The following is a 22063-nucleotide window of genomic DNA, read 5'->3' on the forward strand; positions in this document are numbered from 1 at the left end:
TATCCCTTCTCCAGCGGGTCTTCCCAACCCAGGAATCAAACCAGGGTCTCCCGCATTGCAGGCAGATTCTTTACCAACTGAGCTATCAGAAAAGCCCCAAGGAGGGTAAAAGAGGGTTTAAAAAATATTTGAGAATATGCTACACACATGGTGCTCTAGGCTAACTGCAAAGGGTTGGTTCTTAGCATTGTTCTCATGTAAGAAGTCATTTCCATTGTTAGTGTATGATACATGCTTGTCTTTAGTAAATACCCTGGTGTTAAACACTGTGCAGAAATGTGCTTTGGTTTCATTAGGAGGTGACTCCTGGATTAATACTCTCAGAAAGCCCTGCCCTAGTGCCTATGCCTAACGTCCCAGGGGGCTTGGCTTTTATTTATTTATTTTTCCTCTCTTTTTAAGACACTTGGCCCCAAAGATTGAGACAGCTGGGACCTCCTCTGTTCAGAAAGGCATTTCTACCCGATGGCTCAGTTAGTGTACATGGCACTTAGCTTCTACAGATACAACCCTGTGGTGGTGGTGGTTTAGTTGCTAAGTCGTGTCTGACTCTTGTGACCCCATGGACTGCAGCCCACCAGGCTCCTCTCCCAGGCAAGAATACTGAAGTGGGTTGCCATTCCTTTTCCAGGGGATCTTCCCAACCCAGGGATTGAACCCAGGTCTCCCACATTGTGGGCAAATTCTTTACCATTGAGCCACCATGGAAGTCCCAAACCCTGAGTTACAAAGTTACTTATGTTATTGATCTTCCTTTGACTTTGAAGAATTGTGTTATTGAGAATGAGTGCTATTCATACTTCCATATTATACATTCTATTCCCCTCCCTTCCAAAAAAAAAAAAAAGTAAAAAATTAAAAGACACATAGAAGAGAAAGCAACAGCACTCTGGATTTATAATGTCAGAGTAAGTTTGGTTTTCAGAGTCAGAGTCTGAGGTTTTTGTTTTAATGCTTGTCTGCATGTGAAATCATCTTCTTTCCTCTTACTCCATTTGAGATTGCCAGAATCATCTGTCAACAAGTGCGTCCTCAGTCTTTTTCCAAATGCTGGGCTTGGTGAGGATTCAGTGATGGGTACACAAGATTTCTTCTGTTAAATATTTACATTCCTTGGAATAGATCTGATACAAAGAAAGCGGATTACCTTTGTGAACTAGAAGTATATGCTGCTTTGTTCATGAATCTTAAGCAGGATATCTGAGCAGACTCGGACCAATACTGAAATGCGTGAATCTAATAATTATTAAAAACAATTTCTTTGTTCATCTCCCTGTTTTTTCATTTGAAATTAGTAGTTGATCAAAGATATTTCATAGATTAGCCTTTTTCACTTGGATAGGTAGCTAGATCCCAAACTGAAAGTATCAGGGAGCCTATTTTAAGGTTAATAGAACTATGTGTATATTTCATGTATCCTCTGTCTTCCTCAGTTCAGTTCAGTCGCCCAGTTGTGTCTGACTCTTTGCGACCCCAAGGACTGCAGCACGCCAGTCTTCCCTGTCCATCACCAACTCCTGGAGCTTGCTCAAATCCATCGAGTTGCTGATGGCCATCCAACCATCTCATCCTCTGTCATCCCCTTCTCCTCCCACCTTCAATCTTTCTCAGCATCAGGATCTTTTCCAATGAGTCACTTATTCACATCAGGTGGCCAAAGTATTGGAGCTTCAGCCTCAGCAACAGTCCTTCTAATGAATATTCAGGACAGATTTTCTTTAGGATTGACTGGTTGGATATCCTTGCAGTCCAAGGGACTCTCAGGAAGAGTCTTCTCCAACACCACAGTTCAAAAGATCAATTCTCCAGGGCTCAGTTTTCTTTATGATCCAACTCTCACATCCATACTTGACTACTGGAAAAATCATAGCTTTGACTATAGAAACCTTTGTCAGCAAAGTAATGTCTCTGCTTTTTTATACACTGTCTAGGTTTGTCATAGCTTTTCTTCCAAGGAGTAAGCATCTTTTAATTTCATGGCTGCAGTCACCATCTGCAATGACTTTAGAGCCCAAGAAGATAAAGTCTGTCACTGTTTCCATTGTTTCCCCATCTATTTGCCATAAAGTGATGGGACTGGCTGCCATGAACTTTGTTTTCTGAATGTTGAGCTTTAAGCCAGCTTTTCCACTCTCCTCTTCTATTTTCATCAAGAGGCTCTTTAGTTCCTCTTCACTTTCTGCCGTAAGGGTGGTATCATCTGCATATCGGAGGTTATTGATATTTCTCCCAGCAATCTTGATTCCAGCTTGTGCTTCACCCAGTCTGGCATTTCACATAATGTACTCTGCATATAAGTTAAATAAGCAGGGTGACAGTATGCAGCCTTGATGTATTCCTTTCCCAATTTGGAATCAGTCTGTTGTTCCATGTCCAGTTCTAACTGTTGCTTCTTCCCCTGCATACAGGTTTCTCAAGAGGCAGGTCAGATGGTCTGGTATTCCCATCACTTTAAGAATTTTCCACAGTTTGTTGTGATCCACACAGTCAAAAGTTTTAGCATAGTCAGTGAAGCAGAAGTAGATGTTTTTCTGGAACTCACTTGCTTTTGCTATGATCCAAGGATGTTGGCAATTTAATCTCTGGTTCCTCTTCCTTTTCTAAGTCCACATGAACATCTGAAAATTCTCAGTTTCATGTACTGTTGAAGCTTGGCTTGGAGAATTTTGAGCATTAATTTGCTAGCATGTGAGATGAGTGCAATTGTGCGGTAGTTTGAACATTCTTCGATATTGCCTTTCTTTGGGATTGGAATGATAACTGACCTTTTCCCGTCTTGTGACCACTGCTGAGTTTTCCACATTTTCTGGCATATTGAGTGCAGCACTTTAATAGCATCATCTTTTAGGATTTGAAATAGCTCAGCTGGAATTCGATCACCTCCTCTAGCTATGTTCGTAGTGATGCTTTCTAAGGTCCACTTGACATTGCACTCTAGGGTGTCTGGCTCTCAGTGAGTGATCACACCATCATGGTTATCTGGGTTATTAAGATCTTTTTTGCAAAGCTCTTCTGTGTTTTCTTGCCACCTCTTCTTAATATCTTCTGCTGCTTTTAGGTCCATATCGTTTCTGTCCTTTATTGTGCCCTACTTTGCATGAAATGTTCCCTTGGTATCTCCAATTTTCCTGAAGAGATCTCTAGTCTTTCCCATTCTATTGTTTGCCTCTTTCTTTGCATTGATAACTTAAAATGGCTTTTTTTAATCTCTCCTTGCTATTCTTTGGAACTCTGCTTTCAGATGGGTATATCTTTCCTTTTTCCTTTGCCTTTCGTTTCTCTTCTTTTCTCAGCTATTTGTAAGGCCTCCTCAGACAGCCATTTTGACTTTTTGGATTTTTTTTTCTTGGGGATGGTTTTGATCACTGACTCCTGTACAGTGTCATGAACCTCCCTCCATAGTTCTTCGGGCACTCTGTCTATCAGGTCTAATATGGTGAATCTATTTGTCACTTCCACTGTATGATTGTAAGGGCTTTGATTTAGGTCATACCTGAATGGTCTAGTGATCTTCCCTACTTTCTTCAATTTAAATCTGATTTTTGCAGTAAGGAGATCATCATCTGAGCCACAGCCAGCCTCTGGTCTTGTTTTTGCTAATTTTATAGAGCTTCTCCATCTTCAGCTGCAAAGAATATAATGAGTCTGATTTGGGTACTGACCATCTATCTTCCCAGTGGGAAACAACAGTTGCTTATAGGTGGAGCTGGAATCTGGTATCCTGTAGAGCTTACAATGTTTAAATATGAAGGCATCTTTTATTTTTGCTTTTATACAATCTTTCTTTTTTAGTTTATTTATTTTTAGTTGAGTGGTAATTGCTTTACAATATTGTGCTGGTTTCTGCCATACATCAACATGAGTCAGCCGTAGGTATATATATGTCCCCTGCCTCTTGAAGTTCCCTCCCACCTCCTGCCCTGCTAAGTCTATGAAAGTGAAAGTGAAGTTGCTCAGTTGTGTCCGACTCTTTGCGACCCCATGGACTAGCCTATCAGGCTCCTCCGTCCCTGGGATTTTCCATGCAAGAATGCTGGAGTGGATTGCCATTTCCTTCTCCAGGGGATCTTCCTGACCCAGGGATCAAACCCCGGTCTCCCACACTGCAAGCAGAGGCTTTACAGTCTGAGCCACCAGGGAATCTCAAAGTTTATGAAGGAATCCTAAAGAGGCGCCACTCCCAGTGTTATTAATGGGCTTGAAGGTAGGAGGGGTGAGACCTGCCTCAGGCATCTTGTCCACTCCAGGCCCAGAGGGAAGCTCATGCTGTGGCCAGTGCTGGAAGTCGTGCCTGGGAACTGCACGCATTTGGCGACATTTCCTTTAGTTGAGTTGTGTGGTCCGGTCTGCTAGTGTTTGCAAAGTGGAGTGGGTCCCCTGGTTAGAAGGAGCCTCTGGGCACCCTCTCATTCCTGTTCTGCCCTTACAGGCCAACTTGCCCCTTCTGCAGCGTGAGCTCCTCCACTGCGCGAGATTGGCCAAACAGAACCCTGCCCAGTACCTCGCCCAGCATGAACAGCTGCTTCTGGATGCCAGCACCACCTCACCTGTTGACTCCTCAGAGCTGCTTCTCGATGTGAACGAAAACGGGAAGAGGCGAACTCCAGACAGGTGAGAGCAGGGAGGACCCCAGACCGGCCGCATGAGACCACGTTTCATGTCGTGTTTCAACTGCTGGCTGACACTTCTTGCAAAATAATAAACTAGAGGGGCCGCAGGGAATCTTGCTCTGGCCTGGGGTGTTGCAGAATGATGCGTCTCTGGCCTGTGCAGGTTAAGCTTTGTTACTTGTAGTTTTTTTGTTGTTGTTTAATTGATCTGCAGTACTATGATAGTTGCAGATATACAATCTAGTGACTTGATTTTTCTGTGCATCACAAATCATCACCACTGTTGCTTGAAATGTTAAAGTAAAAGGTAAAGATGAATGACACTCAAACGTGCCAAGTGCCACTGATGTTTATTAGACACACAGTCAGTACAGGCATCCCACGTTTTATTGTGCTTTATTGCGCTTCACAGACGCTGCTTTCCTTCCTTCCTTCCAGCCTTCCCCCCGCCCCGCCCTTCCTTCTCCCCTCTCCCCCTTCTTCCCTTCCCTCTTAAACTGAAGGTTTGTGGCAACCCTGCATGGAATTCATCTCTTGTCACCATTTTTATAAAAGCATTTGCTTATTTGGTGTCTCTGTGTTACGTTTCAATAATTCTCACAATATTTCAAACTTTTTCATTATTATATTTGTTATGGTTATCTGTGGTCGGTCATCTTTAATGTTAACCATTGGTGTTTTTCAGAAATAAATTGTTTTTTAATTAAGGTATACACTCTTTATACATAGTGCTACTGTACGCTTAAGAGACTATAGTATAGTGTAAACAGAACTTTTATCAGTACTAGGAAGGAAAAAAAAATTTTTATGTGACTGGCTTTAGTTGCTTTATCATGGTGATCTGTAATTGAACATATAGCGTCTCCAAGGTATGCCTATATTAAACTTCTCATTTACTATATTATTCATCCAAAACGCATATTTTATTGTTCCAATAGTTTATTATTCAAAGTTTTCTCAGAACATGATGGTTTTGAAATCTGGCCTAAACACAGTGCAGTAGCTGTTTAATTTGGATTTTGTATGAACTGAGAGAAAACTTTAGTGAAGCTAGTTGAACTGAATGAATCTAAGAGTTAAGTAATAGAACTAATAGGTGGCATTTTTTTCTGATAAATTTTATCTACCAGTCAATATTCATTCTACCAGATACTCTGTTCTCATAACTGAGAATTCTAGGAAATGTAAAATAAAGCCCTTCTCCATGAGACCTTACAAATTAGTTGTTGAATGAGGCATATACATGAAACTTCCAATGTACCTTATTAAAATGAGTTTCCTGAATACCTCAGCTTCATTTATAAATATTTTCTAATATAGAAATATGAAGTCTTATTAGCATCTTGCATTTGTAAAATATGGAGAATCTTAAAATGAAACTGTATTCAGAAACATATTTGTCACATGCTTTGATTCCTCTTTCTGTTTATTCATTCACTCTTTCTGCATTTTATCAGGCAAGAGTAGACCTGCCTTTGAAAGGTTAACACTCTGGCGCAGATTCATAGGAGCTTACGCTCCTTCTATCTGTGACCGACTTAGCTACCCTTAAATGTATTAGCTGCTTTGCAAATCAGAATGTTATTAAAAGCCAGCCAGTTTACATATAGTTATTACATAATCCTCTGTTAAGCAGTTTTTATGCTACAATCTCTGGAATTTTTCTTCCCATGACATGGGACCTCTTAACAGTTTAAAATCCTAAAGCAAAGGGTTAAATGTTAGTTTACTTCTGACATCCTACAGACCCAACCTCCTTCTGTGACCTACCAACAGTGCTACTTTCTTATTTTTGCAAGCTATATTTTCATAGTCATATTTAAGCATTTGGTACTTTAGCTTCAAAGGCAGTGCTTAATCCAGGTGTCTGAGTGACATGTCCACGTGATGCTGAAAACCAGGAGGCAGCCCAAGGATAGATGATTCACATTTGTATTCCTGTCTGATCCTAACCTTTTACGCTGAAGGGAATCAGCCCTGTGTGCTGGTACTGAGATGCTTTAGCTCCATTTTCCCAGGACAGTGAAGTAAAGGAAGTTAGGGAGAGACTAGAAGGAAAATTGGGAAGGAGGATGTGTATTTGGGTGGAGGAAGGGATAACAGAGAAAGGTTTAGATGACTGCGATAAATGTGGAGATAATCCTATAGCCAACATTAGACACGGACACAATCTATTCTAGAAACTTTAAATGCTAAGTAACTATAACAGGCAGAATAAAAACTTGTTTTATCTACTTCTCTATATTTTCAGCCCTCGGTCCACTGTTTCTGTCCTAGTGTTTCATATGTGAATATCCTGTAACTTTAGACGTTTCTTGAACAGTATTGAGGTAAGCTTCCCAAGGTGCTAACATCGATGTAGAAACTTTTGTATGAATTCCACAGAAAATCGGCATTTTTGTTGCGAAGATGTGTAACTGTGTATGCATGCCTGTTTGTGTTCAGTCAGATAGAACTTTCTTAAAAGCCCTTTAGTCTTGTTCCCCTCTGGTCATTCGTAGACAGTTGCTGGAGTCAGAATTCACACAGTTGCTCTTTGGCTGGAACATTCTTTTTGAAGTGGAACCCTAACGTGTGTGCTATAGTGGAAAGATGGCAAATGGATTTCCTTAGAGTTAGGAGGAAGGGTAATGAGAATATGTTGTGTAAATACATTTGTATCTTGTGGGAATTTCATCAGAGCCAAGAAAATATGGGCCTCTACAGTATTTCTTTGCATATATTTTCTGCCTCTTGTTTGCACATGCATTTTTCTCTTCTCCGGTTATTTATCTGTATATCCAGATCACTATATGAAATTTTATAGAGTATGGAGCTGTCTGACAGCAGAGCTTTTTTTGTTTTACTGAATGTTTTGTTGGTGCATATGGTCTGACATGGATGAGCAGCCACGGTGAGATTTTGGAGTCTATTAAACTGGCTCATTAAAAAGATCAATCTGTTTCTGTAATAACACTGGGAACCATCAGTCACTAAAAGAGGGAAAAACTGACACCTGAGGAGAAAACACATTTTGGTAATTTGTTCATGACATGTCATGAACAAAAGAGCACTCTATATTTTGTTTACAACTTTGGGGGTTTAAATTCTGTGACAATTGCTGATTTAATCTACTGAATAGTCCTCACGTATTTCAGGGATGGATTTTGGCAAATGTAACTTCTCATCCTTAAATATGATTGTCACTGGTTATATTTTTTCTTTTTTTAAAGCATTCCTGTTATTTACAGAGAAATGAATACTCTGGGGAAGTCTCTGAAATCTTTCTTTTTTTTCTGTACAGAACAGTAAAATTTATTCTACTTCTTCTTAAAAATACTTCTAGGGTGAGTCCCTGAACAACTATGCTAGGTTTGTAGGTCTGTGCTAGAATAACTTAGAACCCAAATGAGAAAGAAGACAGTTCCATTTTAAAATCATGCTATTTTTTTTTTTCTAAATTATCAGGGAAAGCTAATAGAAAGTTCTGATTTCCATTCTTTGTTCATATATAAAAGTTTGTTCATCTTGCCATTCAGTGATGGAAAAAGCTGAGGAAGGGAATGTTGTTGTTGTTTAGTCACTGAATTATGCCTGACTCTTTTGTCATCCCACAGACGGTAGCCCGCCAGGCTCCTCTGTCCATGGGATTTCCCAGCCAAGAATACTGGAGCAGGTTGCCATTTCCTTCACCAGGGTATCTTCTTGACCCAGGGATCAAACCCACATCTCCTGCATTGGGAGGCAGGTTCTTTACCACTGAGCCACCAGGGAACCCCGAGGAAGGGCATACGAACTGTTTTTGGAGCTGGTTAAATAAAGTGACCAGTTTCAAACAGAGACTGGAATTTAAGAGCCCTCTTTAAAACTGCATACCAATGGTCTTGAGGACACAGTTTCAGGTAGGATGAGGAGGGAAAGAGCGTTAGACAAAGGCTGCATTTTTTTGAGACTACAGAATAGAGAAAAATCACTGCATTTTAAAAGATAGTTTTTTGTGTGTTAATTATCATTTGATCTCTTTTTCTCACCGCTTCGCTGTTGCAACATTTTGTCTTTAAAGTTGTGCTCTCAACTTCCGGTGATTTTTCTGATGCAGAAACTTTCTGGCTTAAGAAATAAAATCGAGTGATCATTGATCTTATATGGATAACACTGTCTCCACTATGTTCTTCCCCCTTTCAAGTGATTGACGTTAATTCTTAATCCCCTTCATCGATCTATGTATTTTTATTATCATTTCAATGTAATTATGCTTTAAGTTACTCTCAGTTGAACACATCTTGATTTTTATTTTGAAATCCTCATGGTTGCATGAATGTGTATTTCCTCCACCCCCAATTATTAAACATTACTTTTTTTTTAGATTTTCTTGAGTTTTAGAAGTGTATAATTTGTCAGCTGGGAGAGATCTTATGGATTTACCAGGCCAGTCTTTTATCTTGAGGAAACTGAGACCCAAAGAACTTGCTGAAAGTTACAGGACTTCTTCATGGGAGAAATCAGCATATTTATCAATACATCCCTGAAATCTTCCAGTTGCACAAAATATGTTTTAATGTGCAGAATGTGAATAAGGAAAGTTCAACAAGAATTATCTTTTTTTCTCCTTACTTTCCCTCATATATTTCTTCTCTATAATTGCTCATGTGGGCAAATGTAACAGTTGAATGTACTGAGGTTTTGTAAATCTTTGTAAGGATAGATGATCCACAGTCAGCCTGGTTTCCTGCCTTACTGAGTAAATTAGAAAACAGTGAATGTTTCAGGGTCATAAGGCAGTCGTTTTGAAACCATGTTGTTGAATATATGAGATTTGTCAGCAATGTGCACAGCAGCTGAACCTGTTAGGTCCATTTTTTCCTTTACTGCAAAATGAATGAGATTTCAATATTTTTGTCGAATTGACTCTGCAAATAAGAATTGAGTATTTATTATCTAGCGTGTTCAGTTTTCTACGAAAAATATGAGGAATTTCTATCACACATTGTTGTTTTGTGTTGCATTTTTTATGCATTCATCAGCTTCAAGAAGAGAGGCATCATTCCTGTAGAAATGACTTTTTTTTTTTTTATAATAATCACATCAGTTGTGGAGGCTTCTAGTGAAATAGTGTTTACATGATGAGGAAGATTACATAGCTGTCTAGAACATTTTGGTCTCCCTGTTCTGGCCTCAGTGTTGACTTTGCATAGATTCAGCCTGACTGGATAATATATCTGAGCTCACATGGCTTGTAAGAGGCATGGATGGGATTCTAGCTCCTAGGTTCTCTAACTTTAGTTCCCCGTGCTCTTATAACTATGTTTGTAATACCATAGCCTCTGAACACCTCAGCTTGAAAAGCAAGCGCTTTAAGCTGTTGAATGCCAAGTACGTGTTAGACTCTTTATGTAGATTCTCTCATACAGTCCTCTCAGTGGCTCTGAAATAGCCGTCTTGTGACACATGTAGAGATTAAGCCTCGTGAGTTCATGGGACCTGCAAATAGCAAAGCCAAAATTTGAAAGCAACTGCATAGCCCGTGCTCTTTCAAATGTACCTTCTGGAGTGGCTTTGTCTGCTTCTGATCTCCCATACCATTTTTGTACTCTTTTTAATGGTACCTGCCGAGTTCAGGTCCTATGTAACAGAATTGAAGCCTTGTATCTCTTATTAAACTGTGTTTATGGTAGAAGTTTGGCTTCCCTGGTGGTTCAGATGGTACAGAATCCATCTGCAGAACAGGAGACCCAGGTTCCATCCCTGGGTCAGAAAGCCCCTGGAGAAGGGAATAGCAACCCACTCCAATATTCCTGCCTGGAGAATCCCATGCACAGAGGAGCCTGGGGAAACTATAGTCCATAGACTTGGAAGAGTCAGACACGACTGAAGCGACTTAGCATGCTCACACATGGCAAAGACTTTCTTGCTAGCACACTTTGAAAAGGAATTTAAGTCTAATGCTAAACCATAATCCGTGTTGGGAATCATGTCTTACTTATTTTGGTATGTCCAGTTAAGCTCCAGATAATGCATGTCACACATGCCAGCTGTATAAAAATAAACAAAGCAAAACACCACAAACAAAAAAGCAATAATAAAACACTAGTTCAACAAATAATCAAAATTATACTGAATACAGTCATTTTTAGTAGTGTAGCAAATGGTCTCTCCCCCAAGAGTCTTTTTTGCTTTCTTGTTTACTTTCTGTCATTTTAAAAGATGCATCCCTGCAACACCCACATCCGTGAAAACAGCTCAGGAACAAAGTGCCGCGATTGATTCACTAACAAAAAACTAGAGGCCTCCAATTGGGATGTATAGATGACAGATTAGAATAAGAAAGCATAGTTCCAGATAGCGGGAGCAGTAGCAGCTGACTACTTCAGCAGTGGCCAGAAATGAGCAAAGATGAGGGGACAGCCACTCCCAGGCAGGTTGGCCAGCAGATGGAGAGCTCCAGGGACTTGTGTCCAAAGCTTTCCACCTTCTCCTTCGGGGAGAGAAAGCTCTGGGAACCTGTATATTGTAATCCTTAAAGTTCCAGTTATGGTGATTTTATCCAGACTGGCCAGCATCCACCTGCATCCATCTTACTTACTCCAGAAGCTGTCAGCCCTCGTCTCAGGAAGTAATCTCCCAGGTGGTGGTTTAGCAGTAGTGAGCTGGAAGGCACTTCTTTCTGTGTGGCTCAGTAGTGATGGTCCTGTATCACTCGGCGCTGCTTTTCACCATCTAAACATCCCACTTCCTACAGGGTGATATTTCTACAAACACAGAAATCCCCACAGGTTGTCCTGAAGAATCAGGTCTGATTTTCTTTTTAAGGTAGCAGGGGAATCTGTAATGTATTTTGCTTCAGATGCATTATTCAACACCGCTCGAAGGTGGTTATGTAAAATTCTTATCTGAACTCACCTATTTCCTGAAGAGACTGTTTACTGAGTTGGGTTTTGAAAATACGATGCCATAAATGACTCTTCTCCCCCTGCCCTTTAATTCTACTGTCTAGTCCTTCTGTGGAAACCTTAACAAAAACTGCATTTATTAGAAAAGGAAAGGGACATTTGTTTAAGATTAAGTCATTTGTGTCTTTGAGCTTTTCTTCAACAGAACTCTCACCTCCTGAGATTTAGGCATAGACTGCTTTCTAAAATACGAAAGTAAAGTTTAAAAAAAAAAAAAAAAACAACTCAGGCAGTATCTGAGCCCTGGCTCTGACTGAGAGGCCTGCAGAGACAGTGGTGTGATGGAGCTAAGATAAAGTGTCTTAGGTGGGGCAGGAGGACCTGTGCCAGAGAAGAGACCAGCAGCAGGACTTGATTTGGAGCAGAAGGTTAGAGAATATAACTCTGCAGAGTTATAGAGTGACTTCTAGTTTCTATTTTGGTGGCTAAGTAGAAGGAGGCATAATTGGCTGGTGTTGGAAGTATCAGAGAAAGACAAGGTCGGTTTAGACATGTGCCGTTTGAAATACCTGTGGTCAAAGGGAGAAGTCAGTACCTAAGGCAGGTGTTTATTTGTAACAGGACTGACTTTTTAAGTTTCTTCCTTGCCATTCTTAGCTTTATTACGCTGTACCAATTTGCCTTTCCCTAGAATAATCTTTATAGTGCTGTTTTCCCCATTTAAAAAACATTTTAATCTCAGAAAAAAACTTTTGTGTTCCTGTCATGCAGGAGATTGCTTGGTCCTCTTATTCTGATTATTGCCATGATCTTAATACTATTTTTTCTTCATTCTTCCTCATTTCCATGTTACTAAGGGATCATCAGAGCATACTAGCCAATTATGACATTTAAAGTATTTTATATAGAGGAAAGTTTTTTAAAAAGCTTTTTTTTCCTCAAATAAATCAGTTTACAGCCTCTCTGGCGAGGAGCTGAGAAAACAGCCTGAAGTGGGATAAGGTGTCAATTAAGTTGTCTCTTAAGTGTTTTTTTTTTTGTTTGTTTGTTTGTTTGTTTTAAAACATGGTTTATTTCCTATTAGTTTCATCTTACTGGGCAAGAAACTCAAGCCAGAAAGTTAACTTTCCCAATTTATCTCAAGGTCACACAGCTGAGTCCTGAAGAGTCCTCTGACAACCACAGACCCTGAGAGGAAAGTGATTGGGATCTAAATGTTGAAGTAGGTTATATTCAGAAAACTTTCTTGTGAAAAGGAGATAGAAAATAAAAGCAAACCAAAAAAACTGCCTTCCAGAAACCCATGAGATGTGACAGACTTCCTACTAGAATTGGGGTCATTTTGAGAGTATGTTGATATGGGACAATGGATATTTGTTAGTTTTGCCTAACACATTTTGAGAAGGTAACAAATAAACGTACAAATTTAGAATTTGCCCCCAAGCAATGACATGTTGGTAGTTGTAAGCATTTCTAAGAAGCAGACAAACAAATAGCAATTAAGTTGTTTTGGTTAGCTTATATGGACATAACATCCTTTAAGTAGGGTTGGCTTTGTAAGTAGCCATGAGTGATTGGAGGAAGTACCAGGGAGGCTTTTCATACCTTTGTTTCTATGGGCTGTTTTAATGTTTGAATGCTTTTCTGCTAAAATATTGCCCTCCCTTTGTGAAGCGATGAGCTTTATTGTTTGAATTGTTACAAGAGTTATGAGACCCAGAATAGCGACTGTCCCTGCAGGGGTATGACAAAAATGACAGGACAGACCCGGGAGCAAGCTCTGCTTCTTAGGACCTTACTGTCCTTGTTTTAGGAGGGAAAAGAAGCTTCAGTGCGGGCTCGCTGAAGTAATAGCACTGATCAGAAGGCTGACCTGCCGGCAAAGTTAAGTAACATATCCAGCTACTTTGAAACTAGTACGATTTCTTCCAGTGATGTATGTTTTTATTATCTTTGAACAAGGAGACACAAAACCAGGGAGCTGAATTGGTTTTGACACAATTGGGTATTTAGAAATGATTTTATGTTTATATATTTAGGCTGCTAAAAGATATTTAGAGGATATTTTCTATTTCTGCATAAAAAATCAGCTATAAATAATATACTGTTCAAAGCAAAGCACAAAGAAGTTCTCTGTTGGTTCAAATGGTTGACTTAGCCATAATTTGGCTAGTACACCATCAACTTTGTGTATTTCAATCTACATAACCATGACATTCTAAAAAATTATTCATTTATTTAAATAGAGGTATTGCTAAGTCACTTTAGTCATGTCCGACTCTGTGTGACGCCATAGACGGCAGCCCACCAGGCTCCCCTGTCCCTGGGATTCTCCAGGCAAAAACACTGGAGTGGGTTGCCATTTTTCTTCTCCAATGCATGAAAGCGAAAAGTGAAAGTAAAGTCCTTCAGTCGTGTCTGACTCCTAGTGACCGCATGGACTGCAGCCTACCAGGCTCCTCCGTCCATGGGATTTTCCAGGCAAGAGTACTGGAGTGGGTTGCCATTGCCTTCTCCGAGATAGAGGTATAGTTGATGTGAAAACTTATAAAGTTTCAGGTATACAACATAGCGATTTATAATTTTTAAAGGCTATACTCCACTTACATAGTTATTATTCAATATTGGCTGTATTTCCTGTGTTGTGCAAATGGCATTTAGAAATAAATATAGAATAATTGAATTGCAGAGTTTTCAAACTAGAAAGGACCTCAGAAATCATCCTAGTCCAGTGGTTTTCAAACTTGCTTTCAGCAGCTGACCTTTTCCTTAAAAAATGAAACTGTTAAAATAGATTAAAATGATAAGTGGGTTCCTCTGGTCCTTTAAATCTTGATTGTTGGGGTAAAAGCTCTTTATTGCCAGCAGAATCCCTAAGCATTTCAGGTGACACAGTTTGAAAACCACTGATCTAGTCCAACCCTTTCATTTTACAGATGAGCAAACTGAGGTCCAGAGAGGTTAAGTGGCTTGCCCAAGGTCACACAGCTAGTCGTGGAAGAGCCAGGACTAAATCTCAGGTCTCTTGACTCCCAGTCCAGTGCTCTTTCCACTACACCACACTGCCAGTAAGGTAGGTGCTGTGTTGACATTATGTTCATAGCTACTAATAGTCTTCAGTATTTTCTGATTTATGCTGGACTTATGCATTGACTGTTGAAATATATTATTCAGAAATGTGTAGGATATGGAAATATAGATGAGAATCACATAATTATTCTCTTAGAAGATACATCTAGAAATCTTCTGTTCACTTTAAAAATTATTTTAAGCAATACGTTTAGATAATGTTTGAGACCCTTTAGTCTGGTCAGTGATCAGTATGTATGGAGTCAGGATATTTGAGGGTCAACCCTTTGACAGGAGCAGCACTGAGACTTCTGTTGGATACTCCCGTGAGAACCGTGCCCTGCTGGCATTTCCAACGTTGGACAGTCTCCTGGTTGCAGAGCATCTTCCTCCAGCACGGGTTGGGCATGTATTCATTTCCCACTGAAGTCTGCGGTTTCCCCCAGTTCTTAACGTGCCTGCACCTTCACCTGTAACTCCTTTGTCATTCTTAATCTGGTGTGTGCTGGTGGTGTATGCCTAACGGGGCATAAAGGACGGTTCATCGTAGATGCCTCTTGCCCCCAATGATCTCAGTTGTCCAGTCAGTTTCCACTCAGATCCCTCCGGTTTAATCAAAGGCTATCCCTGGGCACTAGGAAAGTGGGAAAAGTCTCTTAAAGTCTTTAAGTCTAACCCACCTACAATCAAAAAAGGGATGAAGATGGAAATTCCCTGGCAGTCCAATGGTTGAAAAAAAGCTTGCAGAAATCTGCTGCTTCTGTGACTTGGTCAAATTCTTAGGGGGACATTTCCCAGGAAAAAGAGATGCTGCCACTGGTTAAGAATAGCCTGATGGTCTTGTGAGGAGAGCCAGCTGCTAGGTAAAAATTAGTTTGGGAGCTGTGCCTCCAGTCAAACTGCATGTGACATGTTCCTATCTTACCGAATATATTGAGTTAATCTCCTAGAGACACATTCAGCCAGAAAATATTTCTTTGACCCTACTTTCTGTTTAAGAATGTTAGAGCGGTTATCAGGTCTCATTTACAGACTGTGTTCCTTCTGAAAGACATGTCCAGAGTTTTGTGTATCACATGATGAAAGGCAGACAGGGTGTGCCTGCCCTGGTCTAAGATCTGATGGCCTCAGACAGGCCCCTGCTGCGTCTGCACGTGTGTTTCCTCAACTTTAGCTCTGTATGACTGCTGATTATCTTGGTGGCCCAAGGAAATGTCAGTCTGAGACATTACATTGTTTCATTTGTGTTAATTCAGTTTGATCCGTGCTTTTGAATAGAATTTTCTGAGATCATGGAAATGGTCTGTATCTGTGTTGTACAATACAACAGTCACTAGCGGTAGGCAGCAACGAAACACGTGCAGTGTGGCTGTTGATACCCGAGAACTGAATTTTAAACTTTATTTAGTGTTAATTCACTTGTAATTTAAGCAGCTGCGTGTGGGTACTGTATTGAACAACACAGCTCATAGAAGTCAGATGCCAGGTTGGATCAGTGCAATAGATGTACCCAGAGAACTGAAGAGTAATGCTGTTGTACCTTGCTGAATTGCCAGATACAGTTGATCCGAGGGTAATTTGTTAGAAATCAAGTGTTCACTTTTGAAGGAAAATGTTATCTACGGAGGAGAGAGCAGGCTTCCTCTTATTTGTGACCAAACCATACACGCCTCAACTGAAAGATGTTTACGGATTTGATGAAAAGTGGAACCTTTTCTCCTTTGTGCAGCCGTGGGATCATTGAGGCCTCCGCCTGGGTTTCAGTGAATCCTCACAGGTCTAGGCAGCTGAGTTTAGAAAATTTCTGGCCAGCGAAAAGAATATTCTGTTTATATTACAGGTTCCAAGTATCTGAACTGTGCTGCTTTCTGAGTCCATTATGAAAAGAAGGAAAAAAAAAAAAACAACAACACCTCTTTTTCTTCCTCCCTCAGAACCAAAGAAAATGGCTTTGACAGAGAGCCTTTGCACTCAGAACATCCAAGCAAGCGGCCGTGCACTATTAGCCCAGGCCAGCGGTACAGTCCAAATAACGGCTTATCCTACCAGCCGAATGGCCTGCCTCACCCCACCCCTCCACCGCAGCATTACCGTTTGGATGATATGGCCATTGCCCACCACTACAGGGACTCCTATCGACACCCCAGCCACAGGGACCTCAGGGACAGAAACAGACCTATGGGTAAGACTGAAGGATCTCTTCAATTCTTAGGAGATGGTGTACTCCAAGACTTGCATCCTTACTGTTCAGCTAAACTTCAGGCTTGAAATCTGTGATGGGGTAAAAATACTTCTTCCTGGTCTAAAGTCTCCTTTATGAGAAAACTTCGTTGGTGTTAATATCTCTTTCAACAGCTGTGTTTTCTCTTACTTACGATCTTTGTGACAGCCGGTTATTTATTTATTTATTTATTTATTTTCCGAAGGGTGTGTATCTGCTGACCCCAGACAGGTCATCTGTGTTAACAAACACAAATTAAGTGTTCAGTGCATTTTTTTTTTTTAAGTGTGAGAGATTTCATATGTAGTTGGCCTGCCACAACTATTTTTTACCAAATCAGTTTCTTTAATTGTTATTTTTTATTTTCAGATAGTCTCTAAGTTCATTTTGGTTTTCCCAGTCTCTGTGATAGTCTGTATTTGAAAAATATGATATGGTATTATGTCTATGACTTAAGTCAGCAGATGTTCTTTGAGGACTGATTTAGTACTTTTTTTTTTCCAACATGGAAGTGCTAGTGATTCAATTTGGTGTTGACAATTTGGTCGAAGGTCAGAATACCGAAGAAGGAATGAGTTTGGGTAAATATGTGTCCTGTTTGCCAGTGTTCATTCTTTTTTTGCATAAAACTGTTGGAAGTGAAGCATTTAGGAGACATGGTCTTCTAAAGAACCGGTGCTTGCCATGAAAAATGAGAAGGAAGACAAATAGGTAAGCTTTGATGCACTATCAGTGTTTGAGGTGATCGCATCAGAACACCGCTCTTGTTCCTGGGACTTCTTTAACTGTGTATCTTTGGCAAGTCAAGCTAGTGATAAATGGAGAGCCACACTCAGCCGTCTTTCTCATCTTTTTCCATCCCCTGTGTCCATGCCAGGCCTGCTTTTCTTCTTAGCTGGTTGCTGAAAAACTTGCCTGGCCCAGATGGTCTGGTGGGTAAGATACTGGAAGCATCACAGGATGGAGGCCAAGTGGAAAAGCAGGACCTGGAGTTGAGGGGTCACAGGACTCAGGAAGCCTGGCCAGTTGCCCACCTGAGGGGTAGGACAGAGGTTTTTATAGCCCCAGGCAGAGGGAGCGTGGTGAGCAGAGGTTTATGTTAGACTTTCTGTCTCTTTTTGCCTTAGAAAACCCAGCCCTCCAAATGTTTAGAAAACAGAAAGTGTGAGTCAGGTTGAGGGCAGGGGTGATGGGGGGCCTGGATGTGAGATAGTAAAATAGTAGCTTCACTTCCCCACAATAGTCATTTTGTGCATTTATAAAATGTGTCAGACAAATAACTAAGCATATGATTTATGCTTTTTTAATAGTCAATCCGTCTGATGTTCCCCAAGGTACCATTTCGAAGAGCTCTCAAAAATGGTTATGTTTTTTCTCTGTCTGGATTGATATTTTGACCCTGAAATCAAATGTGATAACAACTTCCTTTCAAACAAAGCCTTGCCATTTGTTGATGACGAATGCTCTCAAACCATGATTGCTCATTTTCAAATAGAGGTGGAGTCACCAGGTCATTTTAAGATCAATTCAAGATACCCTATTTTGTAGGTGGTAGGAAATGGCCTATTTCTTAGGCAGTAAGTTCTGTTTCATGAAATATAGCTTATAAAGCTAATAGTGCTAATCTCTATAAATATATGCAACTGCTTAACCATCCCTGAAGTCTGGCAGAGTTTAGTGTGTTTTAAAGTAAAGTCTTGATGTATGAGTAACAAATTATGGTGTTACATCAGGCTGTTATTTTGAGAATATAAAAATGGTCATACTCAGACACAGAGGACAGGCTTGTGGACACGAGGAAAGAGAAGGTGAGACGAATGGAGAGAGTAAAATTGGAACATATATGTTACCATATGTACAATTAGATGGCCAGTGGAGATTTGCTGTATGACACAGAGGGCTCAAATCCAGGGCTCTGTGACAACCTAGAAGGGTGGGATGGGGTTGGCGGAGGAGGGAGGCTCAAGAGGGAGGGGACGTATGTATACCTATGGCTGATTAACGTTAGTATATGGCAGAAACCAACACAATATTATAAAGCAGTTGTCCTCCAGGTAAAAAATACATGAATTTAAATTTAAGAATTGTCATAAATGTATACTTGGTCTGGTACGATTTATAAATGTTTATTATATGTAGAGACATGTACCTGCTTGAATATTTTAGTAAAATAGCTTTACAGGCAGCATTAGTTTATAAATAAACTTAGAGTTTTAGTAAGGGATCGGGTAAGGCTCAACATTAGTGTCAAATGAAACTGTTTTAATGAGTTTGAATTGTTTTCCTCTAGTACATCCCTCTGGTATTATGGCTATAAATAAAAATTGTGTAGTGATAAATCTTTTAAGTGCCTAAAATAGAGAAATTAATAAATGGGAATTTTTGAGGTTTTCTTTTTTGTTTGTTCGTTTTAAAGATTTGGCTCTATACAACAAAGAGTTCAAAAACAGCAAAAAAAAAAAAAAAATAGACCTATATTTTTTCACCAGGTACTTGGACTCAAACATGTTTCTAATGTATGTTTTATTTTTCTGTTGTTGTTAAATGAGATGCTGCTTAGCACCGTTCCATAATTGGCTGTTATCCCATTAGCCTAAAACATCCTGTTGATCATTATTATTACTCCAGGTGTTAGAGTTCACATCACTATTGATATAATCTGCTGAATTTTTGAAACATTTAAGATCTCTGAAGTTCTTGGCCTTATATAGGCAAATGTAGTAAGATGTCTCTATCACCAAACCACACATTTATATCATTATCACTCTCCAATTGTTTTCTGTGATGCTTCATTTCAGGCAGTCCTTTTCCCCTAAAACACAAGCAACAAATAAATCAACAAAAATTACATATCTGCAAACATTTCAACTTGAAATTGTCACAACAGAGAAATAACTAAATATTACTCTTTCCCCATGTCTTTTCTATTATGCAGGTTATTAAAACTTATTTGCAATTTTACTTTTTTACCAATAGATGGCATTGACAATTTTAGCTTTAAAAATGTATTTCAGAGTATAGTCTAACTGGAGAGAGAGGAATGGTGTATTTAGTCCGAGAAAGCTGTCATACACTTCCATCAGTTATAAATTAAATCGTATTTCATGGTTGGCTGAAAAAAGTCATGTGACTCATGATCTTTATTTCACTGAATCAGCTAAAATGGAATTTCTAACCACTCAGATTTCACAAAAAGTGGCATGCAGTATCTCATAACTTTTGTTGTTCAGTTGCTCAGTTGTGTCCAACTGTTTGCGACCCCATGGACTGCAGCATGCCAGGCTTCCCTGTCCTTTACCATCTCTTGGGAGTTTCCGTAGACTCATATGCATTGAGTTGGTGTTGCCATGACTTTTAAAAAATTGTTTTAATTCCTACCATAACTCCCTCCGAAAAAGAGCCTGGGTGTCTAGAAGCCTAACCTGTGCCAAACTTAATTTGCTCTTCAGAGTAACAATGTAAGAAACAGCAACCAAAACACAGTTTTAATTACTTAAAATGGGAAATGTTGCCATAGCTCAGTGCCTTTCCTTTATAGTAGAAGATGCCTATTTTACACATCCTGATTTTGTCAGAAGGGCCACACGTTTCTAGGTATCTCTGATCATAACTGTCCCTTTAACAAGACACATTTTCTATTTTGATAAGTATCCTGGCTAATTTCTTATGTTCATTATGGTTCTCACTTGGTGTTTTCTTACTGCCTTTTCATGGTAGCATCTCCACTAATGCTGAAGAGTGTTAATATTTGTGCTGTGGATTGCAAATTAAGATTTTTAGTTTCTTGGCTAGGATTTATGATATCTGTCCAAAATGATATCTAATATATTGATTTTTCTTTATTTTTAAATTTTTGGCAAGTTGAGTGAGTATATTTTGCTTTTATGTTATGGCCGAATTTTAACGTGAAAGTGAAAGTTGCCCAGTCATGTCCTACTCTTTGCGACCCCATGGACTATACAGTCCATGGAATTCTCCAGGCCAGAATACTGGAATGGGTAGACGTTCCCTTCTCCAGGGCATCTTCCCAGCCCAGGGATCGAACCCAGGTCTCCTGCATTGCAGGCGGATTCTTAATCAGCTGAGGCATGAGGGAAGCCCAATTTTAGCATGAAAATGTATTTAATAGGATTGTGTCGATTTTTACTGTGCTCAAATGTGGACTAGTTTAACCATGCTTGTTTTAGAAAAGCATAGCCCTATCCATGTAAAACAAATTATGCCGTCTTCATTTTTAATGCAGGAAAGCCACACTTTGAACTTAATGTCTACTTGTGGTTTCCTGTATTTATTAAGATTCAGGATATATTTATAGTTTCACTTAGGGAATATTATATGGATAACTGGCTCAGGGCTTGGTGTCAGTTTACTCTCCATATCCTCATGTGTCAAAGAAGTGGTTCTGACCAGATGACCTCTAAAATTTCTTCTAGTTCTCACATTTTATCATTCTATGAGGGACCTATTAAGTAATTCTGTATCTGAGTATGATTCATGTCTGCATTCAAAAATTGAATATGTTTTCGCATTGCTTAGTTTGCCCACATAGTCTTTGCTAAGTGCCTCTGCACATATGGGTTATGTTCTTAATGTTTTCAGGTGATTCAGCCTTCTCTGTATTTGTAGGGTTGCATGGCACACGTCAAGAAGAAATGATTGATCACAGACTAACAGACAGAGAATGGGCAGAGGAATGGAAACATCTTGACCATGTAAGACGTCCGTAATCATTTAGGTTAAAAAATGTTTTGAAAACAACTGGAGTGAAGTGACATGATAAAATAAAAGTGTGGGGGTTCTGAAGCTGTTCTCCGCCATCCTTGAAAAATAATACGTGAGAATGTTTAAAGTAGAATATAGGATTTGATTTCTAAATCAGGTCAATGTATGGCAAAACCACTACAATATTGTAAAGTAATTAGCCTCCAATTAAAATGAATAAATTTATATAAAAAAACAGTATCAAAACCACTTATATGAGAGAAATGTTTGGATCATTGAAAGGAATTCCTAGAGCCGTATCGATGAATGAGCTACTGTTTTACTTGGGGGGAGTCATTTGGTTTATCCAGTCATGGGATTAGTATTTGGAAGTATGGGTTAACTTCAGCTAAAATCTCCCTGTCATGCCTCCCACATTTTATTCTCATTACTCTTGAACCTACTCATCTATTGGGTCTGTTTCCAATCTAACCTTTGAAAATATTAGAGGCCTTCAGAATAAAGTAGCATTCTTCATTGTCCTAAAGTAGTTTGTTTGGCTGCCCACCAAGGTCTTGGAGTTCTGGTGATTG

The 22063-nt window shown here is 39.6% G+C and overlaps 1 protein-coding gene across 8 annotated transcripts in view; it reads left to right on the forward strand.

The window, feature by feature from the left end:
• Window positions 1-22063, forward strand: part of RUNX1T1 (RUNX1 partner transcriptional co-repressor 1) — a 152107-nt gene that overhangs the window by 98858 nt on the left and 31186 nt on the right. For all 8 annotated transcript variants that reach the window (XM_015097929.4, XM_042254495.2, XM_027973236.3 and 5 more), the window contains 3 exons: window positions 4430-4611; window positions 16483-16730; window positions 21396-21481. In XM_015097929.4, the coding sequence (XP_014953415.2) occupies window positions 4430-4611; window positions 16483-16730; window positions 21396-21481 (516 nt within the window). The remainder of the gene's footprint in view (window positions 1-4429; window positions 4612-16482; window positions 16731-21395; window positions 21482-22063) is intronic.

The sequence above is a fragment of the Ovis aries genome, chromosome 9 (assembly GCF_016772045.2).
Source record: "Ovis aries strain OAR_USU_Benz2616 breed Rambouillet chromosome 9, ARS-UI_Ramb_v3.0, whole genome shotgun sequence".
Taxonomy (NCBI): domain Eukaryota; kingdom Metazoa; phylum Chordata; class Mammalia; order Artiodactyla; family Bovidae; genus Ovis; species Ovis aries.